General features: G+C 39.6%; 1 protein-coding gene across 1 annotated transcript in view; it reads left to right on the top strand.

The window, feature by feature from the left end:
* Positions 1-1,521: 1,521 nt before the first annotated feature.
* The window catches only part of LOC125882644 (neuroepithelial cell-transforming gene 1 protein-like), a 49,482-nt gene continuing 30,095 nt past the window's right edge, over positions 1,522-20,908 (top strand). Inside the window, exons 1-2 of the mRNA XM_049566454.1 lie at positions 1,522-1,678; positions 14,616-14,679. Of these exons, the coding sequence (XP_049422411.1) occupies positions 1,536-1,678; positions 14,616-14,679 (207 nt within the window). The 5' untranslated portion in view covers positions 1,522-1,535. The remainder of the gene's footprint in view (positions 1,679-14,615; positions 14,680-20,908) is intronic.

The following is a 20,908-nucleotide window of genomic DNA, read 5'->3' as shown; positions in this document are numbered from 1 at the left end:
TAAGGGTGTGTTAATCAACTTGTGAGGAATTAATCATGAGATTCAATATGGATTTCTTCTGTTGCATTGATGATTCACTGTTGGTAAAAAAAAAAAAAGAGAGAATTTAAAAATGAAAGAAACTTTCTGCCAACCCTTTTCTGATGTAGATTTCGGTAATTGGGTTCTTTCTGTTGCTTCAATAAGTTTTCCTGGTGGAATTCTTGTTCTTGTTCTTCTTCTTTCAGATTTCTCAAACTCCTATTCTTGAGAAATTGTTAGAAACCCCCATTCATCTCAAAACCTTGGCAGGGGCAGGACAGCTCCCAGGAGTATTGTATTTTGGTTTGTATATTGACATAGTTAATTTCAGTCCCCCATTTATTGTCCATCCTAATAAGGTATTGACTGTGCTTGTGCTGAACCGTGTTCCTGTTATTCCTGCTTATTTTAGTGGCTGGTTCCTTCCCTTGATTCTCTGACCATGTGCCTGTCTTCATGCCTGATGTTTTGAACTGAATACGGACCATGACATCTATCTTCAAATACAGTAGTGGAAAAAGGAAACATTATAGACACTATTACATTTTATTCAGCATAGCTCAGCCATTCATCAGTTACTTGACTTGGATTACTTAATGGATGATAAAGTGCTGGTATCCTACTGCACATTTGATTTTTAAATATATGTATTCAGCTGTAACCTGACAGGGACAAAATACAGATGACAGCAACTGAAGATGAACACATGATTGTACAGATAAAACATAAATTCTTAGTCTGACCCAGTAATTATTTTGTTGATAAGCAGTTGAAAAGGTGTGTAGGTTTTAAAATCTAACTCAACTGCATTTAATGATTAGTCTGTAATTTAATGTGTGTAAGATGAAATGCTGTCAAAAAATTAAGTCTAAAAGCAGCCTATATTGGGAAAAAAAATCCATTTCTAACTATCTTTAGTCCAGTTTAGAATCAGTTTCAGCTGTACCACAATCATCAATACTCAGAAATATTGACATAATTTGCAACATAGTTACAACTTGTCTTTGGATGTCTGCCTGTTTTTTCCAAATATATAATTGAAATGATTGTAGAATCAATTATTTCTTATTTCCCTCAACAGTTTACTTTGCTATTCTAAATAGTATTAATATGGGGTATAATATTAAAAATGTGTCTTAGGCAACCCATGAGTACCACTGAAGATTGTGTAGCTTCTCTCTGGTTAAATAAACCGAATGAACGGAAACCCTCAGTAAAACTGTTAATATATAAACAGACTGCACTATCATTACAGACTGCTGATTATAATATACCGTTGTGTTTTTATCAGTCACCGCCGTCCCTGCAGTTGACCTACCCTGGCCCCGCCCCTTTAGCGTAATATCCTAGCAACGAGTTCCTCTGTTCTCCCCTCATTGGTCGTTTTTTGGATTTCCGCCATATTCAAAAACAGTCACGAGCCCCTGCTATTATAGCAAGATTTATTGTTATTATTGTGTTCAACCTATTCAGTAGCACGTAGTTAAAGAAAAACACGCTCTGTGACATTTCAAATGGGTGAAACCGGTGAAGTCCAAGCTCCCGTTTCAACATTAGAGAAACCTAAGAGACAACCGAGCTCTAACAACCTGAAGAGGAAGTGTTCAGCTGATGAAGAAGAGTTTTCCCTGGAGAACACCAGCAGGAGTCTGAGACGGTGAGTGGGTGTTTTCTGTTCGGACCTACAGTCTGTGGTTCTCGGAACGAAAGTTAACAAAGCTGAAGTCACAAAACTAAAACCCCGAAAAACCTTCACTTGCAAACCAGTCTTTGCTGTTAGCCCGTGACAACATTCACAGTTAAACAAACTGTGGCTAGCATGCTTTAGCCTAGCACTTTGCTGCAGGTAGCAGTCGCGTTACGTTAACGTTACATGGCTTTAAACTTGGACACAGCCAAGTGAGCATGAGCAGTCATTTTAAACAAGCTACAAATCCTCTAAATACATACAATGCGTTGTTTTGAACTGTGTAGATAGTTTCGTTGCGTCAAAACGCCACAAGATGTCAGCAAAGCGCCACAGTTGGCCCTCCTCAGGTACAGAAAAGTGTGGCCTGCCACTTGTTGTACACTGTTCCTTTCCATTGTGTTACATTTCCTGATGTTTGCTCAGCTTTCATTTTTATGCTTCCCTTAGCAGTTTTAAATCTATGTTTAACACCTTCAGCATTTCTAGTTAATGATGTACAGAAGTACTGTTTTTCCCCTTTTTTATTGAGAACTTTATCAGCACACATTCTCTCTCAAGCCTTGCTCATCAAGTAGACTCTGCCACAGGTTGAAAAAATTATAGAAATAGAAATTTAATAATATAAAAAAACAGGGCTATCTCAAATTAACTTAAACATATTAAGTAGAAGAAGCAGCTATACTTTATTAATCCCAGAGGGAAAATTATTATTGTTTTCACTCTGTTGTCATACACACAGGCGCGAAATACACACACATGCATAAACAGGACCTGCATTAAATAGAGAGATATCAGAGTGAGTGGGCTGCCTTGGACAGGCGCCCCGAGCAGTTGGGGGTTTAGTGCCTTTGTCAAGGGTACCTCAGCAGTGCCCAGGAGGCAAAATGACGCCTCCCTAGCTACCGGTTGACACTCCATACTTGGAGCATATGGAGACTTGGTCTGTATGGGGATTTGAGCCAGCGACCCTCCGGTTCCTAAGCCAAGTCCCTGTGGAATGAGCTACTGTCACCCCAATAATGCAAACAAGAGTTTTCTTGTCCTAAAACAAGTTTCAGTGACTTACTCAAGAATCTTCATTACTGCTTTTTTATATTCAGGTTCAGCCTTGTGATTATCATTGCATTTTATTCAGATGCACTTATATGTTTTATCCCATCTACATCTAGCAATTTGTATTTTTTAGTCTTGACACAATTATATGGCAAAATGGGTTCAGATACACAAACCCATGGGAGCACTATGAAACACTGGCCCTCTGGGCACGCATATGCAAAAGGCCTCACCACCTCTTCTACAGAGGAACAAGACTCACAGACTTTGTGGTGGTTTTGCATCTCATCGTCATCATGATGCATCTTTATGTGCTTATGTGTGTCTTTGTGAGGTCATTTTGTGTCTCTTTTGGTCCTTTTTGTCTCTTTGTAGCCATTTTGTGGCTCTCTGAGGTTTTGCTTGTTTTTGTAGTTATTTTGAGTCTCTTTGCAGTTCCTTTGCATCTGTTCGTGGTCTTTGTGTCTCTTAGCTGTTCGTTTGCATCCCTCTATGGTCTTTTTGCATTTGTTTGCAGTTCCTTTGCATCTGTTTGTGGTCATCTTGAGTCTCTCTCTGGTCAGTGTGTATTCATTTGAGTGGAAATTTTGCAGGTGATGGCCAGGGGGGCTCTGACACTTTGGGCCCCTGGACCTGTCCCTGGGAGGCCTGTTCTGTAACCCATCCATGCACAAACCACATAGTGAAGAAGTGGTTTATACAAAACAAAAAATGTGTCAAAGGATAGTTTCTCATTTTTCAAAGTCTGTCTAAAAACAACACTCACATGGCCATCCATATTTGCATATGAACGGTTATGTTGCTGTCACTCCGCTTTGCACGGTCCGATAAAGAGGGTATTTTGTACTAAAAAGACTTCACTTTGGAAGATATCCACTTGATGTGACTCATACTAGCTTCAGTTTAGCTTTAGGTTGCATATTTGCAAAGATCTGTGGATTTTTCCCCCCACTTACATTGGAATTGTGCTAGATGGGGATCATGTCACAAGTAATACTGATGGAAGGAGTTATTACAGCGAACAGTAACTCAAAGTTTATCCCAGACTGAACTGGCATGATGTTTTTAATGTCAGTCCAGTAACGGGTGAACTTTGAAAACTCCCAAGACAGTACCCATAATAGTAAACCTAGTATCAAGGGAGTGTTATTCCATCCCTATCTCTGTGTATAACTTTAGAGATCATGTTATTCTGCATCCAGGCAACTCAAGCACTCATCACTGTCTCTTTAGGTATTCTCTTTAATTCATTAGCCATAAATGTGACCGGTACTTAAAAAGTATCCCAGAGCTCATTTGTATCAATACAATGATTTATCTAAGTTCTCAGACTAACGTACAATAATAGTAATCAGTGTGTTCTGGTGTAATAAACCCCTGCGAGAGTTTATATTGGACTCTTTTCAAAGGCTTTCCATGTTGTGTGCCAAAGTGCCCCAGCCCTGCCCAGTGCCCAGCCGGCTCTGCAGACAAACATGGAAAACCATCACCCCGTATGTGACCTCCATAACAAAGTTTATGGAAAAAAAGCATAAGTGTTGAGTGAGAGAAAATATGGCTCAATTTCCCAAGTGAGATTGGCATTAAATATTAGACTGGCAGTGGAATTTTTTTAAATTTATTTATTTTGTGAGTTGCCAAGCATGTGCAGCATTTAACCAACATATCTAAACAAGGTTGATCCACAGCTTGTGAACTCAGCATTGTAAGTTCATTGTCCATGTAAAGCATTACGGTTTCAAACAGCACGTTGAGCGGGCGGATGCAGGGTTGTATAAATGTTCTGCAGGTGGGGTTTGTACCTCATAAAAATGGGAATGTTTTTCATTAAACTTCACTTAATGTAAGACTTCATACAACAATAGAATGTAAGCACCCTGCAGTGAGATGATGTTATCATTATGAGAATGCAGTGTGTGCTCTCTGTAGTATCAGTTAAGGAGATACAGGGCAACATGTGGGTGCAGGTGGTGTTGGCACTGGGGTACTTCAGTTTCAGAGTCAGCTTTAACAAACAAGGGCAGAGCTAACTGGGATGTTAATCCACTGACTCATGAGCCACTCTTCCCTTGACACATAAGAGTAGGTACAGGAGTAGAAAAGACCTTTGTCCCCTGGCTGTCGGCAGTGACAAACATGTGAAGGTATTAATCATGAATTTATGAAGAAGCTACACACAGAGGCTATCAGCTTTCAGAATAGCTTATCTTGTGGGAAACATGACATTGGATAAGTCTACATCCAGTGACTCATTTAACGTAGAAATATGTTTTAATGACCTGACAATTTGCTGAGATGGCCTCAGCAGTGTTACCCATGCTGCACATTGCAGACAAAATAGGTAATAAAACCGACCAAAGTATTCTCAGCCATTAGTAAGAGCTCTGATTCTTTTTGGAGAAGTTATATTTCATATGTTTAACTGTTGCTCATTAGTCCACAGGTAACTGACAGAGTAAGCAGAGATTTGGTTCCTGTCTCAAAGACACTTTGACAGGATACATAACTGTTGACGCACACACTGTTGCTGTTTAAAGGATTGAACCTGCAGGTTCATGAAATAATAAGTCAGCTCATGTGAGAATAGATTACTGTTTTTACATAGTAATTTCCTTTTATCCTGGATCCCTTTGTACAGCAGTTATTTGACTTGTCAAAGTAGGAAAATGTGTTAATGGAAAAATAACTGCTTCAAAAGCCTTTTTACTATAAATAATGTATCATAATTCCCTCTCTAACATATATTCTATATTGCTGTGAAAACATCAACAAATTTGCCCTTCAAACAGCTGTATTTATTTGAGTTTCTCACCAGAAACTACATTTTACAAGATTACATGTGAACACATGAGAACATTATATTTACCTTCACCCAATACTCAATGCTAACTTCTTTGTTGCCTACAAATAAAAATCATCCTTGCAGCACTCTATACAATGTCATAGCAACTCCAGACGGCAACCTCAGGGGCTGAACAATGAAGCCATCTCAAAAATGCCAAAACCCGCAGTACCTCAAATGGCCACTTGAGGCTGGCTCTTGAGATGAGTCAAGAGCCAAAAGGCCAACTTTACAGCAGAAATAAACATGTTTACAGCCTGGCGCAAATAACGCTTTTGGACTCTATAGTTAATTCCCCTGTTGGGGGTTGAATTTTTATGGAATTCACCTCTTTAAATGTCATAAGGCCTTAAAGTTTTGCAAAATTAAGGGCTTAGGTGCTTTGAGTGATAGTTTGTCTGCAAGGCGTCACTGCAATCTGAGTCAGATCCACCCTCTCGTCCATATATGGTCACTTCTTGTTTTGAAAATCCAAGATGTTGATGGCCAAACTGTCAAACTCAAGGCTTCAAAACAGGAGTCCAAAAACCAATGGTTGGTGTCACAGTGGCCCCGCCCATAACAGTCTCTGGGCAACAAAGTCTTCTTTATAGCATGATAACTTTCTAGAATTGTAAAATCTTGTCTTGTAGTGTTAAACTGCTGTGCATTGTTTTGGCATCTGATAAGCAGCCTATTTGATTTCAGGACTGTCAGTCATATTTCATTGTCTTGGCAAGATGTCTACGGGAATATAGCTCCTAGTTTGTTTGTTTATTTGTTTTTAAACTGGTGATCTGTTGTTAATAAGCTTTCTTTCTCACAATCTTTTATTACAGATATCCTTGTCTAATCTGGCACCATTTTCTGTAGAAGAATTTAGATTAAGCAATGAGACTTTGAGTTAATGAGCGGAAGAGTGGTTATGGTGAATTGCTGCAGGCTCTCATCTCCTGTGAGATTCCCAGCATGTCTCTCTACACCAGTGTGAGAAATCGGCCTTGGCCAAAAGCCCGATGATATAACAATCATTAGATACTGCATGTAGCCCAACCCTGTTCCTGTGCCGGTGCTTGCCTTTAGCTACAATGACTGTCTGTCTAGAGACTGTGCCCATTCCACAGAAGCCTCTGCTTCTTACTCAGCTCATCTCCATCCTGGGTCAGTGTCGTCATGTTTCAGCTTTTCACTTTATAGCCTTTTAATGCCTCTTCATTGAGTGACCCTCTTATTGTGGGTGAATTATATAATATCTTCTTCTACTGAAATAAGCTAAATGGATGAATTCCACAGAAGTTTTTACATAATTGCTGTGGAAAATGATGAGACCAAAGTGTTCCAGAGAGACAGTGCTAATGGACATAGTTACAGGGATGTCACTCATTAGTTTGTGGACTGGCGGTTTGAAGCCTCAAGTTCAACATTTTGGCCATTAAAGAGAGGGAGCTGAGGAAGAGAGAGGGGTGGATCTGACTCATAGACTGTAGCGACTCTTTGCAGACCACCTGTCAGTCAAGCAGCCCTGCCCTTAAATATGCATAAATTTGGGCCTTAATAAAATATAATCTGGTGATTAATAAAAAAAAAAATCATCCCCAGTACAGTCGTCATGAATGAGGAAATTTACTATAGAGACCAAATGTCTTTTTTTGGACCAGGCTGCAAACATGTTAATTTCTGCTGTAAAGTTGATTATTTAAGCATGGGGGTCTGTGTGGATTGACTCTATTTTGGAGCCAGCCTCAAGTGGCCATTCAGTGAACTGCAGTTTTTTTTGCACCTCTGCATTGGTTTCATTTATCAGTCTAGGAGATGGTGCTTGGTTCTAGCAATATATTAAATCTAGACCTCACTGCCTCTGGTACCATGTTAGTCTCTTCTATGCAATAATATGTTATTAATAATGGCATAGGCTGCTATTTTAGAACAGCGGAGATGAATTTATCCAGGTGTGTAACTACTTCACAGTTTCTTAATAAATTGCATGGTATCAGATCAATGCATAGATTCACGGACTTGCCAATCCTCAGTCCAGCATTTCGGCAGTATCGGAGGCATTTCCAATACTGGTATTGGAGCAACTCTGCTGTGAACATTTGCTTAAATGCTGTATTTCTTTTCTTTTTTTTTAAGCAACCTCATAAAGAATCTCACCTGCATGTGCATCTCCTTTTATATACAGTATATAGCCTATATATACACATGTATACATACATAATAGATATAGCCTAATTCTTAATTCTTTTCTTTTCTTTTTCTATCATTTTCTTTTTTCGTAAACATCTTTTGGCTTTTCACTGATGTTTATAAGCGGCTTGGTTTTTGTAACAGATGTTGTAAACGTAGGCGTACAGCACTACAATCAAATGACTGTTTTCTTGAGACCAGAGAAGCATATATATTATCCTTTATTCACTGTAACCTGAAGATGTTGATATCAGTGTGACAGTAGGCCTATAAATATATATATTAGTTTGAGCAGTTTATATTTGTAAGGGTAGTCAAGGGAACTTTATTTGTACGGAATGTCTTCCATGACAAACTCAATACGGTATTGCACATGGTCAGTAAGTTTTGTCATAACGTGAACTTAGTGGACACTCTTAAAATGTATTGTAAATCAGTAGATAGGCCTACCTCCTGATGTAGTCACAGAAAATGTTAGCGTGTTAAGACTGTAATGAAGTATATGATAAGAGATACAGAAAGAAACCATTTTGATCTTTCTGTTCAACTTCTTTGACAGCTCATCACGCTACATTTGAATCTGGTTTTGTGCCGTAGATCTGTCATCTTTAAACTAAGACTGCAACAATTAACCAATTAGTTGTCAGTTATTAAATAAATTGGCCACTAACTTGATAATTCCTGCTTCTTAAATGAGATTTTCTGGTTTCTTAACTCCTCTATGATAGTGAATATCTTTGGGTTGTGGACAAAACAAGACCTTTGAGCAGGTCATTTTGGGCTTTGAGTGACACTGAACAACATTTTTCACCATTTTCTGCCATTTCATAGATCAAACAACTAATCGAGTAGTCGAGAAAATAATAACAGTGAAAATAATTGTTTGTTGCAGCCCTACTCCAAACCATCAACCAGTTTGCTGGGTGGTTGAGACACTCCTATACAGGAGTCCTGTTGGAGTATCTCAAGTTAATTCAGCACTTTGACAGTTAAGTCTGAACAACACCTGCAGTGACCTTTGACCACTGACTTGCCTCCAGGACACCCAGGGAGCTCCTCATTTTCCTTCTCTCTGGAGCTATTGTTGTTGTCCTACAACACATGCTGTTTATCCCAAACACCTTACAGTAGCATCAGTGCATGCATTTCCAACATGGGTGGTCCCAACAAGAACTCTAACTTCGTTCACTGGTGTGTGTTGGTGCTCTGTTTCACCCACTGAGCTCCACAGGACCTGTCTGCTCCAGTTTTCTCCCCTTTGCATTTATTGTCTCTTCAGCCAAACCCATCTGTGATAGTTTATATATGAGCATTATCACTATTAGTCAATCAATATTGGTTCTTCAATGGCTGATGACAATATTTAGAGAGCAAAGCAGCTTATGGCCAATATATAATGCTGATATTTTGTTTTTATTTTTTTCTGATAAAATACAACAACTTAAGTATGATAAGAAAACTATTGTACTTAAACGAACATTTGTTAAACACTGTTATTGTCTGCATTGTCTCTCAGAAATGCAATACTTGAACGATACGTGATTTAGGGACATTATGTCAACCTCAAAGTTTTCTTATTATCTATATATTTAATTAGAATTAAAAATGAATGAATGAAACTAGAGCTGGGCAATTTATCAATATTGTATTGATATCATGATTTGAGACTGGATATTGTCTTGGATTTTGGATATCATAATATCATGTGTTGTCTTTACCTGGTTTTAAAGGCTGCATTACAGTTAATTGATGTACTTTTTTTTTAACTTAGCAGACTGTTCTAGCTGTTCTATTATTTGCCTTTATCTGCTAAGTCATTATATTCACATTACTGATGATTATTTATTAAAATTCTATTCCCTACAATATCATCGCAATATTGATGTTGAGGTATCTGGTCAAAAACATTATGATATTGGATTTTCTCCATATTGCCTAGCCCTTAATGAAATTAATAATTAAAAGAAGAAATTCCCTCTTCATCAGGCTGGGCAGGAGGTCTGGCCATCTGCCAGTCTGGTTTTGATAGGACTTATTTGGATAGTCCACCTATGATAGTATTTGTTACATCTCAACAGCTTTGTTTTACTTTGTCTGTATATTTATCTATAGTATATGTAACGTGTGATATATGTGAGTATGTGACAATTTATGAACAGACATTCCTACATATTCTCAGCATTATTTACTTGAACTTGAACTATTAACTCAACCTATGAGGCACTGGTTGAGAGGCAAATTGCAAAGTGTAGGTACTAGTTCTAGTTGTAAGCAGCAAGTTAATAAGTCATATTGTATGTTTGGATCATTGTAGTGTCTTAAGACATTACGGCTCCTTGTGGTTTTTATCGGTATTGTATTGTTTTTATCGCAAACACATTGGAGCAAAGATACTGTATCTCAAAGGCTGTTGCAAAACTTAACTATCATGTTACATCAATACAGGGCTGCAACTAACAGGTATTTTCATTTCAATTAATAAATTAATTGAAAATAATGACTGTTTTTAATGCGCGGCACGGTGGTGCGGTGGTTAGCACTCTCGCCTCACAGCAAGAGGGTTCCCGGGTCGATCCCGGGTGTGGGAGCCCTTTTGTGTGTGTGGAGTTTGCATGTTCTTCCCGTGTCAGTGTGGGTTCTCTCCGGGCACTCCGGCTTCCTCCCATAGTCCAAAGACATGCAGATTGGGGACTAGGTTAATTGATAACTCTAAATTGTCCATAGGTGTGAATGTGAGCGTGAATGGTTGTTTGTCTCTATGTGTCAGCCCTGCGATAGTCTGGCGACCTGTCCAGGGTGTACCCTGCCTCTCGCCCGATGTCAGCTGGGATAGGCTCCAGCCCCCCCGCGATCCTCAAGAGGATGAAGCGGTTAGAAGATGAATGAATGAGTGAATGTTTTTAATTATTAGTAATAATTAATTAATTTTTTAGCCCATTAAAGGTCCATACTGTCAGATTTAGTGGCATCTAGTAGTGAAATGCAGAACTGATACTTCTCCAGTTTGTCAAGCGTGTAGGAGAACTACAGTGGCGGGTGCGAAAATGTGAATGGTCCTGTCTAAAACCATTGTTCAAATTTGTCCGTTCTGGGCTACTGTAGAACAACATGGCACACTCTGGAAGACGACCCATTCTTTATGTTGATATAAACTGCTAAGTCTAAGGAAACAAAAACACAGATGATTATTAAGTTAGTTATGAAAACGAAAATAAGAATATTATTTACCATTTTGCCTATAGTTGGCCCTAAATTGCACACATTGGACTTGTTAAATGTCAAAAATAGCCCAAAATTCCCATCACAACTCCTCAGAGTCCAGGGGGATGTCTGTAGATGACTTGTTTTGTTCAAACAAAACTCAAAGAAATACAGTTTACAGTGATATGACAAAGCAAAGTTGGAAATCTTTTCACATGAAGCTGGAACTAGAGAATGTTTGGCATTCTCTCACTCTTTTTTTTTTAAATGACTGAAATGATTAACTGATTATCATATAATAGTCAAAATAATTGATTATTTTTCTATTAAACAGTCAATCAGAAGAATACCTTTAATCTGAGGTTGACCTGATTTGACCTTAATTAAGACCTTAGTTTGTCTAAGCAATAGTAGACATGATGTTCAATGTTCAAAGGAGTGATGTGCACATACTACTTTATAGTGAATGACTGTAAATGATTGCGTAGCCTCAACTAAGACTGGAACAAAAAAATATCTTCATAGACAGTTATTTTCTATTATTAACTGTAATTTTCTTGATTTTAGTGTTTATGTAAATGTAAAAAAGAACCCAAGAACCCAATGTGATCCCTTCAAATGTCTCGTTTTATCTGACTCAAAGTCTCATATGAAAAATATTCAATTAATAATGATAGAAAACCTAGAGAGGCAGTAAATCCTCACATTTGACACGGTAAAACCAAAGAATGTTTGACATTTGCGCTTGAAAATCGTCAACAGTTCAACAATGAATCACTTTTTTAAATGGTTACCGGTTAATTTCTGACTAATAAATGAATCAACTAATCATTTCTGCACAAGTCACAACCCACTGTTATGGGGTGTCACAGCAGAGTGAGAGGGTGCAGCTGCCTGCAGTGCTGACTATAGATGGACAGTTGGCTGTGTCACTGGATAAATGCCAACTGGAGCAACAGTGGTAGACCGGTAGGATAACTGGGATGACTCAGCCTTACGAGCAGCACTTGCCGGACACACACACAGAACAAGTGTTTCTGAGCAGTCCTGCATTCTCCAAATGCTGGAGTCTTTTTAGGTCCCCCCATCTAAGGCAGCTCCAAGACATTCATCATTAATATTATCAACTACTCTGACACCATGTATGATCATGTGTAAGATTGGATTATGAAAACTGAGGAACGTAGGAGGTTTTGATTCATCGTGCAGTCATGTCTGCTGAGTGTGATGCACTGTTGCATGATAGTTCCTTTAAACATATTCCACAGTGTCCTAACATTTCATCTTTTGCTGATTTTACATTAGTTCAATTGTGGTATCTGCATTTATTAGAAATGTAGTTTTTTTCATAATTATATGCTTCCACACTGGCAACAGCATAATTTTTTCAGGGTCATCCATCTGTCTGATTCTCATGAACGTGATATCTCAGGAAAGCTTTGAAGGAATTTCTTCAAATTTGGCAGAAACGTCCACTTGGACTCAAGGATGAATGGATTAGTCAAAGGTCACTGTGACCTCACAAAACATGTTTCAGGCCATAACTGAGGAATTCATACACTAATTATGACAACATTTCAAACAAATGTCTAATAGGATAAAATGATTAGGCGATGGCATTTTATATCCTAAGATTAAAGGTTAGCTTCACTGTGAAATCATAATGTTCTGCAAAAAACATTGGACTAATGACTCTATGTAAAGATGGACAACACATCTCCATTTCCTCCCACTGTACAAAAATAAAGTCTGTCTAACCATTGATTGTAAATTATTAATTAAAACCAAATGTATCAGAATAACGAAATCGGCGTGGGGATTTATTTGGTGTATGCTTTGATCTTATAGTTTGGCCCATGTCCCGCTGGCTAACATGACCTATTATGACCTATAATGAAGCCAGCGAGTAGGGCACAATCGAGACGCTTTGGCTTGTCTTTTGGGGAGCTGTAATTATGCCCATCTTTGTCATACAGTCAACAAAGTGCTGCAGAGATACTGTTTTTTTATGTAGACCAACACGGAAGTTAGCTTTACCCTGGTTCCCTTGTTAAAAAGCCAAAGGGATTTTGCCATTGGATTTTTGATTACTGCAGAAAATAAGCTCTGTGGCAAAATTTATGATACTTACACGTTTTGCTCAGCAAGATAATTAGTCTATAAACGAACTATACCACAGTCGCACGACTCAGTGTCGCCACAACGACAAGGCTATAAAGCCGTGTTCAATATGATGTGGTTCTGTAATTTTATTTAGCCACTTGTTAGCAACCGTCTTACTGACATATTTTATAAACAAAACGTAAAAGTCTCTTGTGTTAGCCACAGACCTTATTCCAGGCTTCTAACCAACAACCTATTCAAAAAAATCCATTGACTTTGAGACAGGGGAACCAGGAGTGCTAAAATGCTAACTCATTTCCAGGTTTCTGGACTTATTCCTGAACTGCTCTATGGTCTGGACAGACATGGATATAAACTGTAACTTGACTGGTTGATGGAGGCATACAACTGCAAGCCAGTAATTCTAGTTTAAAACTAGTGGCATAGAAGTCTGCCTACCAGTGGTTTCCATTTTTTAAAAAAAGTTGAGGCTTTATGTTTTTATCAACAAGAAGTACAAAGATAAATGCAACAGGATACAGTCTTTTTCCACAGTGTGTGTCAAGATTCAGTTTCGTAAGCTGCACTGTTACTTAGCCTTGTACGGCAGTCATGAAACACAGTTCTGGCTGAAAATATTTCATGAAATAATGCTTCAATAAAAATCCAAATTGTTGGTATTAGACAGATCTTAAGTACTGCTTTGATGTTTTTCTTCTTGCTGAGTTACCATCCATTCACAGAGTGTGATTTGTTGTGTAATTGTCCTCAGTGTGGCCTTTTCCAGCAGAACCTTGTAATACTTTAATAATCACACGGGTTGAGGATAAGTTGTTTGACAGAGGAAGGAATCACAGCATGCGTGACTGGTTTGGGGGGGTGTTTAGTCCAGACAATCCCAGCATGGAGTCCCAAAAAAGGCAAAGCTGTCCCCTGAAAAAAAAAAACAAACCCAACAAAGAGAGACGTTTGGGCGATGTCCAAATCTTTGGGCGGGAAGGCGGTGTAGAATAAATGACTCCTCCTTCAAATCTGACAGGGGTCTTAGGTCTAAGGACAGTCATGTTCCCCTTCCCACCCTAACAGGGAGGGTCCTTATCTGTCAGTCCTGGTCTGAGCTGGAGGGCAGCGCTGTGGCTACACCATGCTGAGGCTGTGGTAGGTAACAGGAGGTGAATGTTTTCTCAGGACACCACTGTTCCATGAGTCACAGTTCCCCTCTTATCAACTTATGAATGCTTTACACTCACTAAGTCATCAGCTTTACTCACTCTCTGGCTGGGACTTAAGGTCAGAGTGGACTCCACTGGTGGTTTAATTTGATCTGGTGCTTCTTAAATATTCTCATGGTTGCTTCTGAGTCATGGTTGTTCACAGCAGTGGGTTTTGAGGGATTACCTTCTCTAATAACATTCAGGGCAAGGCTGCACACTCAGCAGTGCATCATACTCAACAGGCCCTACACATGTTGGTTTTTGTGGCTGAGGGTGCATTGTATTTCTGTTCTAATTGTGACCCTCCCCTCTGGTTGTTGTTCAGGTCACTGCGAAGAGGAAGCTCCTTCACCTTCCTCACCCCAGGACCACAATGGGACTTCAGTCTGGTAAGTACAGGCCTTTTGCAGATCATATTAGGCCACATGCTAATCAAAATAACCTACAGCAGAGTGCCGACCATCAACCTGGAAGAAGGGAATAATATGTGCAAGGTGGTCCACAGCCTAAACAAGTGCCAAGCAGCAAGAACATGACATTTCTGCTTTATTTACTTTATATGAAATATACAGTACTTGCATGAGGTATGCATTTGTCATATATACATTTACTGTCCGCACATTTCTCTGAGATGGCTCCTGGCTGACTTCTGTCCTGTCGTGCAAAGTGGGAGTGCACTTGAGCACCGCTTCCCGTCTTAACAATGTGTTTTGGCTTTAAATCTCGCCTTGGAGTTTTCAACAAAGTCTTGGAAACGGTAGCCCTGTTCATTGTCACAGCGATGGAAGGCAGGTCCTTTGTTGGCCCTCAGCCACTTTAAGCCCGATAAACACTCCAGACCCGAGGACAAATGTCTTATTTACTTTACCTCTTTACACTGTGAGCACGTTATGCATCTTGCTACATACAAAAACTCTTTATAATGCCAGTCCCTGGGCAGTATTTGTGCTCCAGTGGTATGCCATAGGCTCTGTTTATTTCTTTTGGGGTGTGAAAGTGGGGAGAGACAGTGTTATAGAAACAAAACTCAGTGACTGCCCACAATAACAACACTTCAGGGCAAGATATAAACTGTGTGTGCAAAAATGCTGATATTTATAAAAAAAAAAAAAAAGAGTCAATAACAAAAAATACATGTGTTACAATATAAAGTGTACATTTAAAAGCCCTATACACCTATTTTCTCAGTCAACATCTTATCATGAGCTATGGGGACCCTACGACACATTATTTTCCCCCAAGATTACGACAGTTCTGCTTAGTTTACACAAGAGATTTCTCTGTTTGTGTTTTTCAAAGTGCTCCACTCAATGACTTGACGTGGGTGGGCCTCAACTGGAAAAAGATGACGTTAAAAGGTGATTTCCTTCCAGTCAGGATTCAGCAACATTTGAGTCAAAGTCTGATGACAGTTGTTGGGGTGTCTGCATAACGTTGCAAGCACTGTGAATCAAACCACACCCACACAGTACTGATAAAGCAGATGAACTGAATTTTTGAAAAATAAACTCTTACAGTAACAGGTAATACCTTGCGATGTTTTTCCAAATTAAAGTTTGATTGTCACTTATTTAGTGATAAATATATACGAATAGGGATGTCCTGATTAAGTGTTTTTGGCCCCAATAATAGTCCTTTTAATATTACGTATATGCAGACGCAAGTCTTGTATTTACCCTAATGTTGATCAAATATGTAGGCCAATATGACACATCCAAAGAACAGCTGTAGCCTTCTAAATTTCACCCACCTTATTTTTTAAGAGCTACTTGATCCAAATACCGAAGGTCCTAAGTCAAATAATGTTTCACATTCAAATACGCGCTGCAAAACCAGTAGGCTGAGGTCAACAAAACACAAATGAGTACAGTGAAGAAATAATTTTATTTGATATTACGTTATTAAAATAAGCCTGGATTAACCCTTATACAGATCCTAAGGATTGTCTGGGGACAAATCCCTAGTTATAAAGAAATAAGATTTGAAATCAAGTTTTCAGCGTTTTTAATGTGTAAGTGAACATATAGATGTTGGGGGCTACACAAGACAAGGAGAAACAGTTACAGTAACAACAATTACAGTAGCCCTTTTAACACAGAGATCGTGCTGCAACAAAGTCCTTTCTTTATGCTGCCTTTATTAACACAGAACCAAACAATGGCAGCATAATGCTGCTCCAGTGTGTGATTTTAGACAGCATGCGCGCATCACGGAAGCAAAAGAAATGTGACTGGCGTGACTTGTTACAAAACAGCATCAGTCTCTTGTGTGACATACTGTATAGCATACGTATCAACAGTACTTTCCAAACAATAACAATGGCGAAAATGTCAATAACAATCATTTACCGTGTCTGTTATATGAAGGCTGATTTCATTCTCTGCTCGGAGGGTAAGGAGCTCCCGGACCTCATTGTTTTTCCAATTTGTGGATGGTTTGGCCGCTGTTCTTCTTCTTTGAGTTCGCTGCTAACTGCTATCAGCTACTGTTTAAATCTCTCGGGGGTTTGTCGAACGCACAACACATCATCAAAACATCATACCTGTGCCACCCATAATCCCGTCCTGCCGGCAGTCCTGTTTATACAGAACTGTGAGGCAGAATAGCAGCTTGAATGTCCTGCCTTGAAGAGGCAGTATAAAAAGGGTAGTGATTCTAGTATACATTTGTTTACAGGGAAATGCAGGGGAACTAGTCCACTTAACAAACAATCATGCTGACATATTAGCTTATAAATACTTTCTGAGGTAAGAAGTGTTTGTATGCACACCTTTGCAAATGAATGGATGTGTTGATACTGAATGAAAAAAAAAGATAGAACATTAGAATAGGAAAAAAGTACAACAACTCTGACATTACTGAGTCACTTTAACCAGCCTGATAAACATATGTCTGAGTTTTAAGGGGGGAAAAAAGTCAACAATAGGTTCATTGCACCAACAGAGGTTATATAACAGTGCTGGTTGGCACCAAGCAGCACCTGTAGCACTATTTGAGATTTACAGAGTTGTTGGCACTTGTTCTGTGACTTTTTTAGGTTAGTGTGATCTATAGCAGTATTGTTGTAAGTGTAGCACACATTTGAGAGTTATTGTCCTGTGTAGAGATCTGTCCATCCAAAGTCTTAAGTCTTGGCCTTGTTTCACTCAGGGCTTCTTAAGATCTGCGCTGGGATGCATAAACTACCTTAAGATGTAAACTTCAATTTGTCCACTATACAAAATATTTCCCGAAAGTGAGAAGTTCATTTGAGAGCGTTGCATAATGCCTCTTAGGCTGTCTCTTTGCCTAAGTGTTTAGACCAAGGCTTTCATAGCAGTAACAGCCATAATGTTTTATTTCACATCATCATAATAATAATAATCATAATCTAAAGTAAATTTAAACCAGTCATGTACATACAAGCAGATGTGGCAAGAAATAATGAACAAAATCAATGTGAGAAATCTCGCAGTGAGACAAACTGTAGAAGAGGTAATGAAGAGATGTGAAAATATTTCTGTGACAACAAGAAAGGGGATATCCAAACATCAACAAGAGTTGACAAAAACTGATGAGAATAAACATTATAGATATGGCTAATATATGAGGCAGTTATGTTAATGTGTGGCTTGCTAGCTACAAAGTTGCTTGTGCAAACTGTAATGCTACAATGCTGGTAATTTAATAACTGTTAACCCTAGCGTTGCAGGGTTAACAGCTGAAAGAACAACAGGTAGGACTAATATGCAGGCTATGCAGATGCCTTGCCACATTAACACACTGTTAAATCTAACAGAGCTGAACTAGCTTATGGTAGACATCTACTCCTTTTAAGAGATGACTTATGATTTCTTATGACTCATAGAGCCTGTTTTCGCCTGGTACTAACACGCGCTTTCCTGATCCAAACAGAAATGCCGAGACACATCGTGGTTCACATGTGTATCTGTCATGCATCTCCAACTGACCACTTGTGTTCTGATTTCTTTACTGCCTACTTTAATTACGGGAGAAGGTCAAAGGGCCCCACACACAGCTATAATGTCCACACTCTAGCTAGCTGCTTGACATATTAGCGTTTGTGTCAGTACAGCTGGAGGTATTGCTGTCTGCAGAATTCAACACGTCTCCTTTCTAATGGCAAAATGATGGACGGTTTCACAAGACTACAATTTGTTGTAAAATGGGCAAGTTATAGAGCGTTAGCGCCTGCATTGATGACATTAATTTTAGCTCCATGTTAAGTGAATAAACATGTTTTCAGAAAGCATTAATACTCGTTTGCCTTAATGACACAGTTTACACATTTTTATGACTGCTGTTTTGTTAAATCAGAATTCTACTGAGTGAAACATAATACTGATTTCAACAGAATACCTCAATAATGTCAGTAATATAAAGTACTGGTTTGGTGTTTAAGGTCCAGTTCAGATTTGTAGAGATTCTGAAGATAGTCAGACAGTGTATACTCTTCAAGGGACAATAAATAGTTTCCATGTCCCTGAGGGTCCGCTTTGGTCTATGTGACATAAATGTCATCTTCCTCCCATGTCCATGAGAGTCCATACGGACAAACTCTTGATCCAAACTCCAGTCCAGTCCAAAACAGTGTGGTTCAGTCAGTGGCAGCCAACTAACCACAGTGAAGAGAGTTTTAAGTCGGATATTTGAGAGACATTTGTCCCGGACCCAGTAGCCTTGCTAGTTTCACTGTCTCCCGACGTTGGCAGCAGGACGACAGTAAACTTACCTCCTGGCCCTCCCATTTACTGCTGGGGGCTGATGTGGATAGAACCGCATGCATGTCTGCGTGACTGCAGCCATCCATTGACGTCCAATACTGAAAGCATGTCCAAGCCTTAAAATGTCCGAGCCCTAACATTGCTCATAGTGTCCAGTAGGTTTTCCCCGGCCCGAAAAAATGCGTTTTTGTATCTCCCCCGCCTTTCCAATCATCATAAATTCAGCCATTTTCATTTGTTCCACAGATTATTTCACTTTAAAGAGACTATGAGTCCCTTGAAATTTTCTGAGGCAAATGGTCACTGAGGCCCTTTTATCAATGCATAAGAAAATACTTAAGTAGCTAAGGGCAAACAAGTAATCAAAGGGTTTTCCTTTACAACATCCTTAGGAAATCTTTATGGTGAATTTTTGCAACATTTTTTAAAGCATCCTTAGGTGAAATTAAGGGGCAGCCGTAGCCAAAGTGGTTTTGTGCAACCAGAATGGAGCCCCTGTACTCAGCCTTCATAGTAATCACCAGCCTTAATCCTCATACCTTGGTTTCAGAGTGCCATCAGTGGAGTGAAAACTATGAACTTGGCTCTACATTCCAGCCCAGCTTTCCCTTTGGCAGCTCCAAACACTGAGCGTATATCTTCATCTAATACCTTGCTAAGGGACCGTGATGACTGTTCTTATGTGGCTCCCTCATGGCTGAACAAGGCCTGTTCATGTAGCCAGGGACCAAATGCTGGATAAAGGAAATCCAGCCTGCTCCGATTACTTATCCCCCCTCCTATCAGAGAAACATAATGGCCTACAAACCACTGCTCCCTCTAATAGACTGGCCTGCTTGTGGTTTACAGTCGGCCTTAAATGAGAAGAGCTGATTAGAAACAGAAAAGAACGAGCAGATTAGACAGTGAGCAGCATGACGAGTGTGGAGGCATTTCAGGGTTTACAGCTGCCTGAAACACAATCCATCGCTCATGTGAAGGCCGAGGACGAGGAATAAAAGCAGGGTTAGAAAGAGAGAAGGCCAACAGCTCTTTATCTCGTGCCAGCCTGCTGCCTTTGATTTGAAAACATGGTACGCTTAGCTCATACACCAAACCATGTGGACCTCGTTAGCTCAACCTTTCAATTTACTCCCCCCATTTTATCTGTCATTTATAAATCTATCAAACAGCAAGCGATAAAAGAATCCTGGAAGTGTCTTTGTCTCAGTGCCCCTCTTATCTCAACCCTGCCACTTTAAGCTTGAAGGTTTAGCCAAGTCTTTGGGCTTTGAAGTGGTTAGGGGAGATTTTTTTTTTTACCCCTGTCTAGGGCTGGGGGAGGGATAGGTATAGGTGGGGGTGTATTTGCCCCCAGGCAAATCTTGGAAGCAGGCGAGGCGAGCATTCCCCGGGCGCTTGGTGCATTCTCTCAGACTACATCAGGTACAAGGCCGCAAGGGGCTTTCTGTCACGCCAAGAATGTGAGTCAGGTTTCCAACCCAATGCCAAGGTGGAGCAGATCAAACCAGACTGCCTTTTGGTGGAATGTGAAGGTAATTAACAACAGTGAGAGTCAGATTCTGAGCTTTCTGTATCATCAAGCAACAAGTTCAGGCGGCCAGAGATGTCAGCTTCAAGAGTGGCCTGTCTGATAAGTAGCATTCCAGACCAGCTTTAATCAGATGATGTGATTTAATGTGGCTGTCAGCTGCCGAGTCGCATCAGGCTTTTTCATGCAAACATTGATAATTATTGTGGGAAGGCCTTGCCCATATAAACAGCAATTTATATTCAAACTAAGACCGACTTCTTAAACCGCTGACTGTCTGAAGATTCCTCAGCATTCCACAGAGATGGGGATTTATATCACTGAACCCTTGATAACACGCAAATGCATCTAACGTGCTGCTCC

The sequence above is a fragment of the Epinephelus fuscoguttatus genome, linkage group LG22 (genome assembly GCF_011397635.1).
Source record: "Epinephelus fuscoguttatus linkage group LG22, E.fuscoguttatus.final_Chr_v1".
Classification (NCBI taxonomy): Eukaryota; Metazoa; Chordata; class Actinopteri; order Perciformes; family Serranidae; genus Epinephelus; species Epinephelus fuscoguttatus.
The sequence above is the reverse complement of the archived record's forward strand: the minus strand, read 5'-3'. Positions and strand labels throughout refer to the sequence as shown.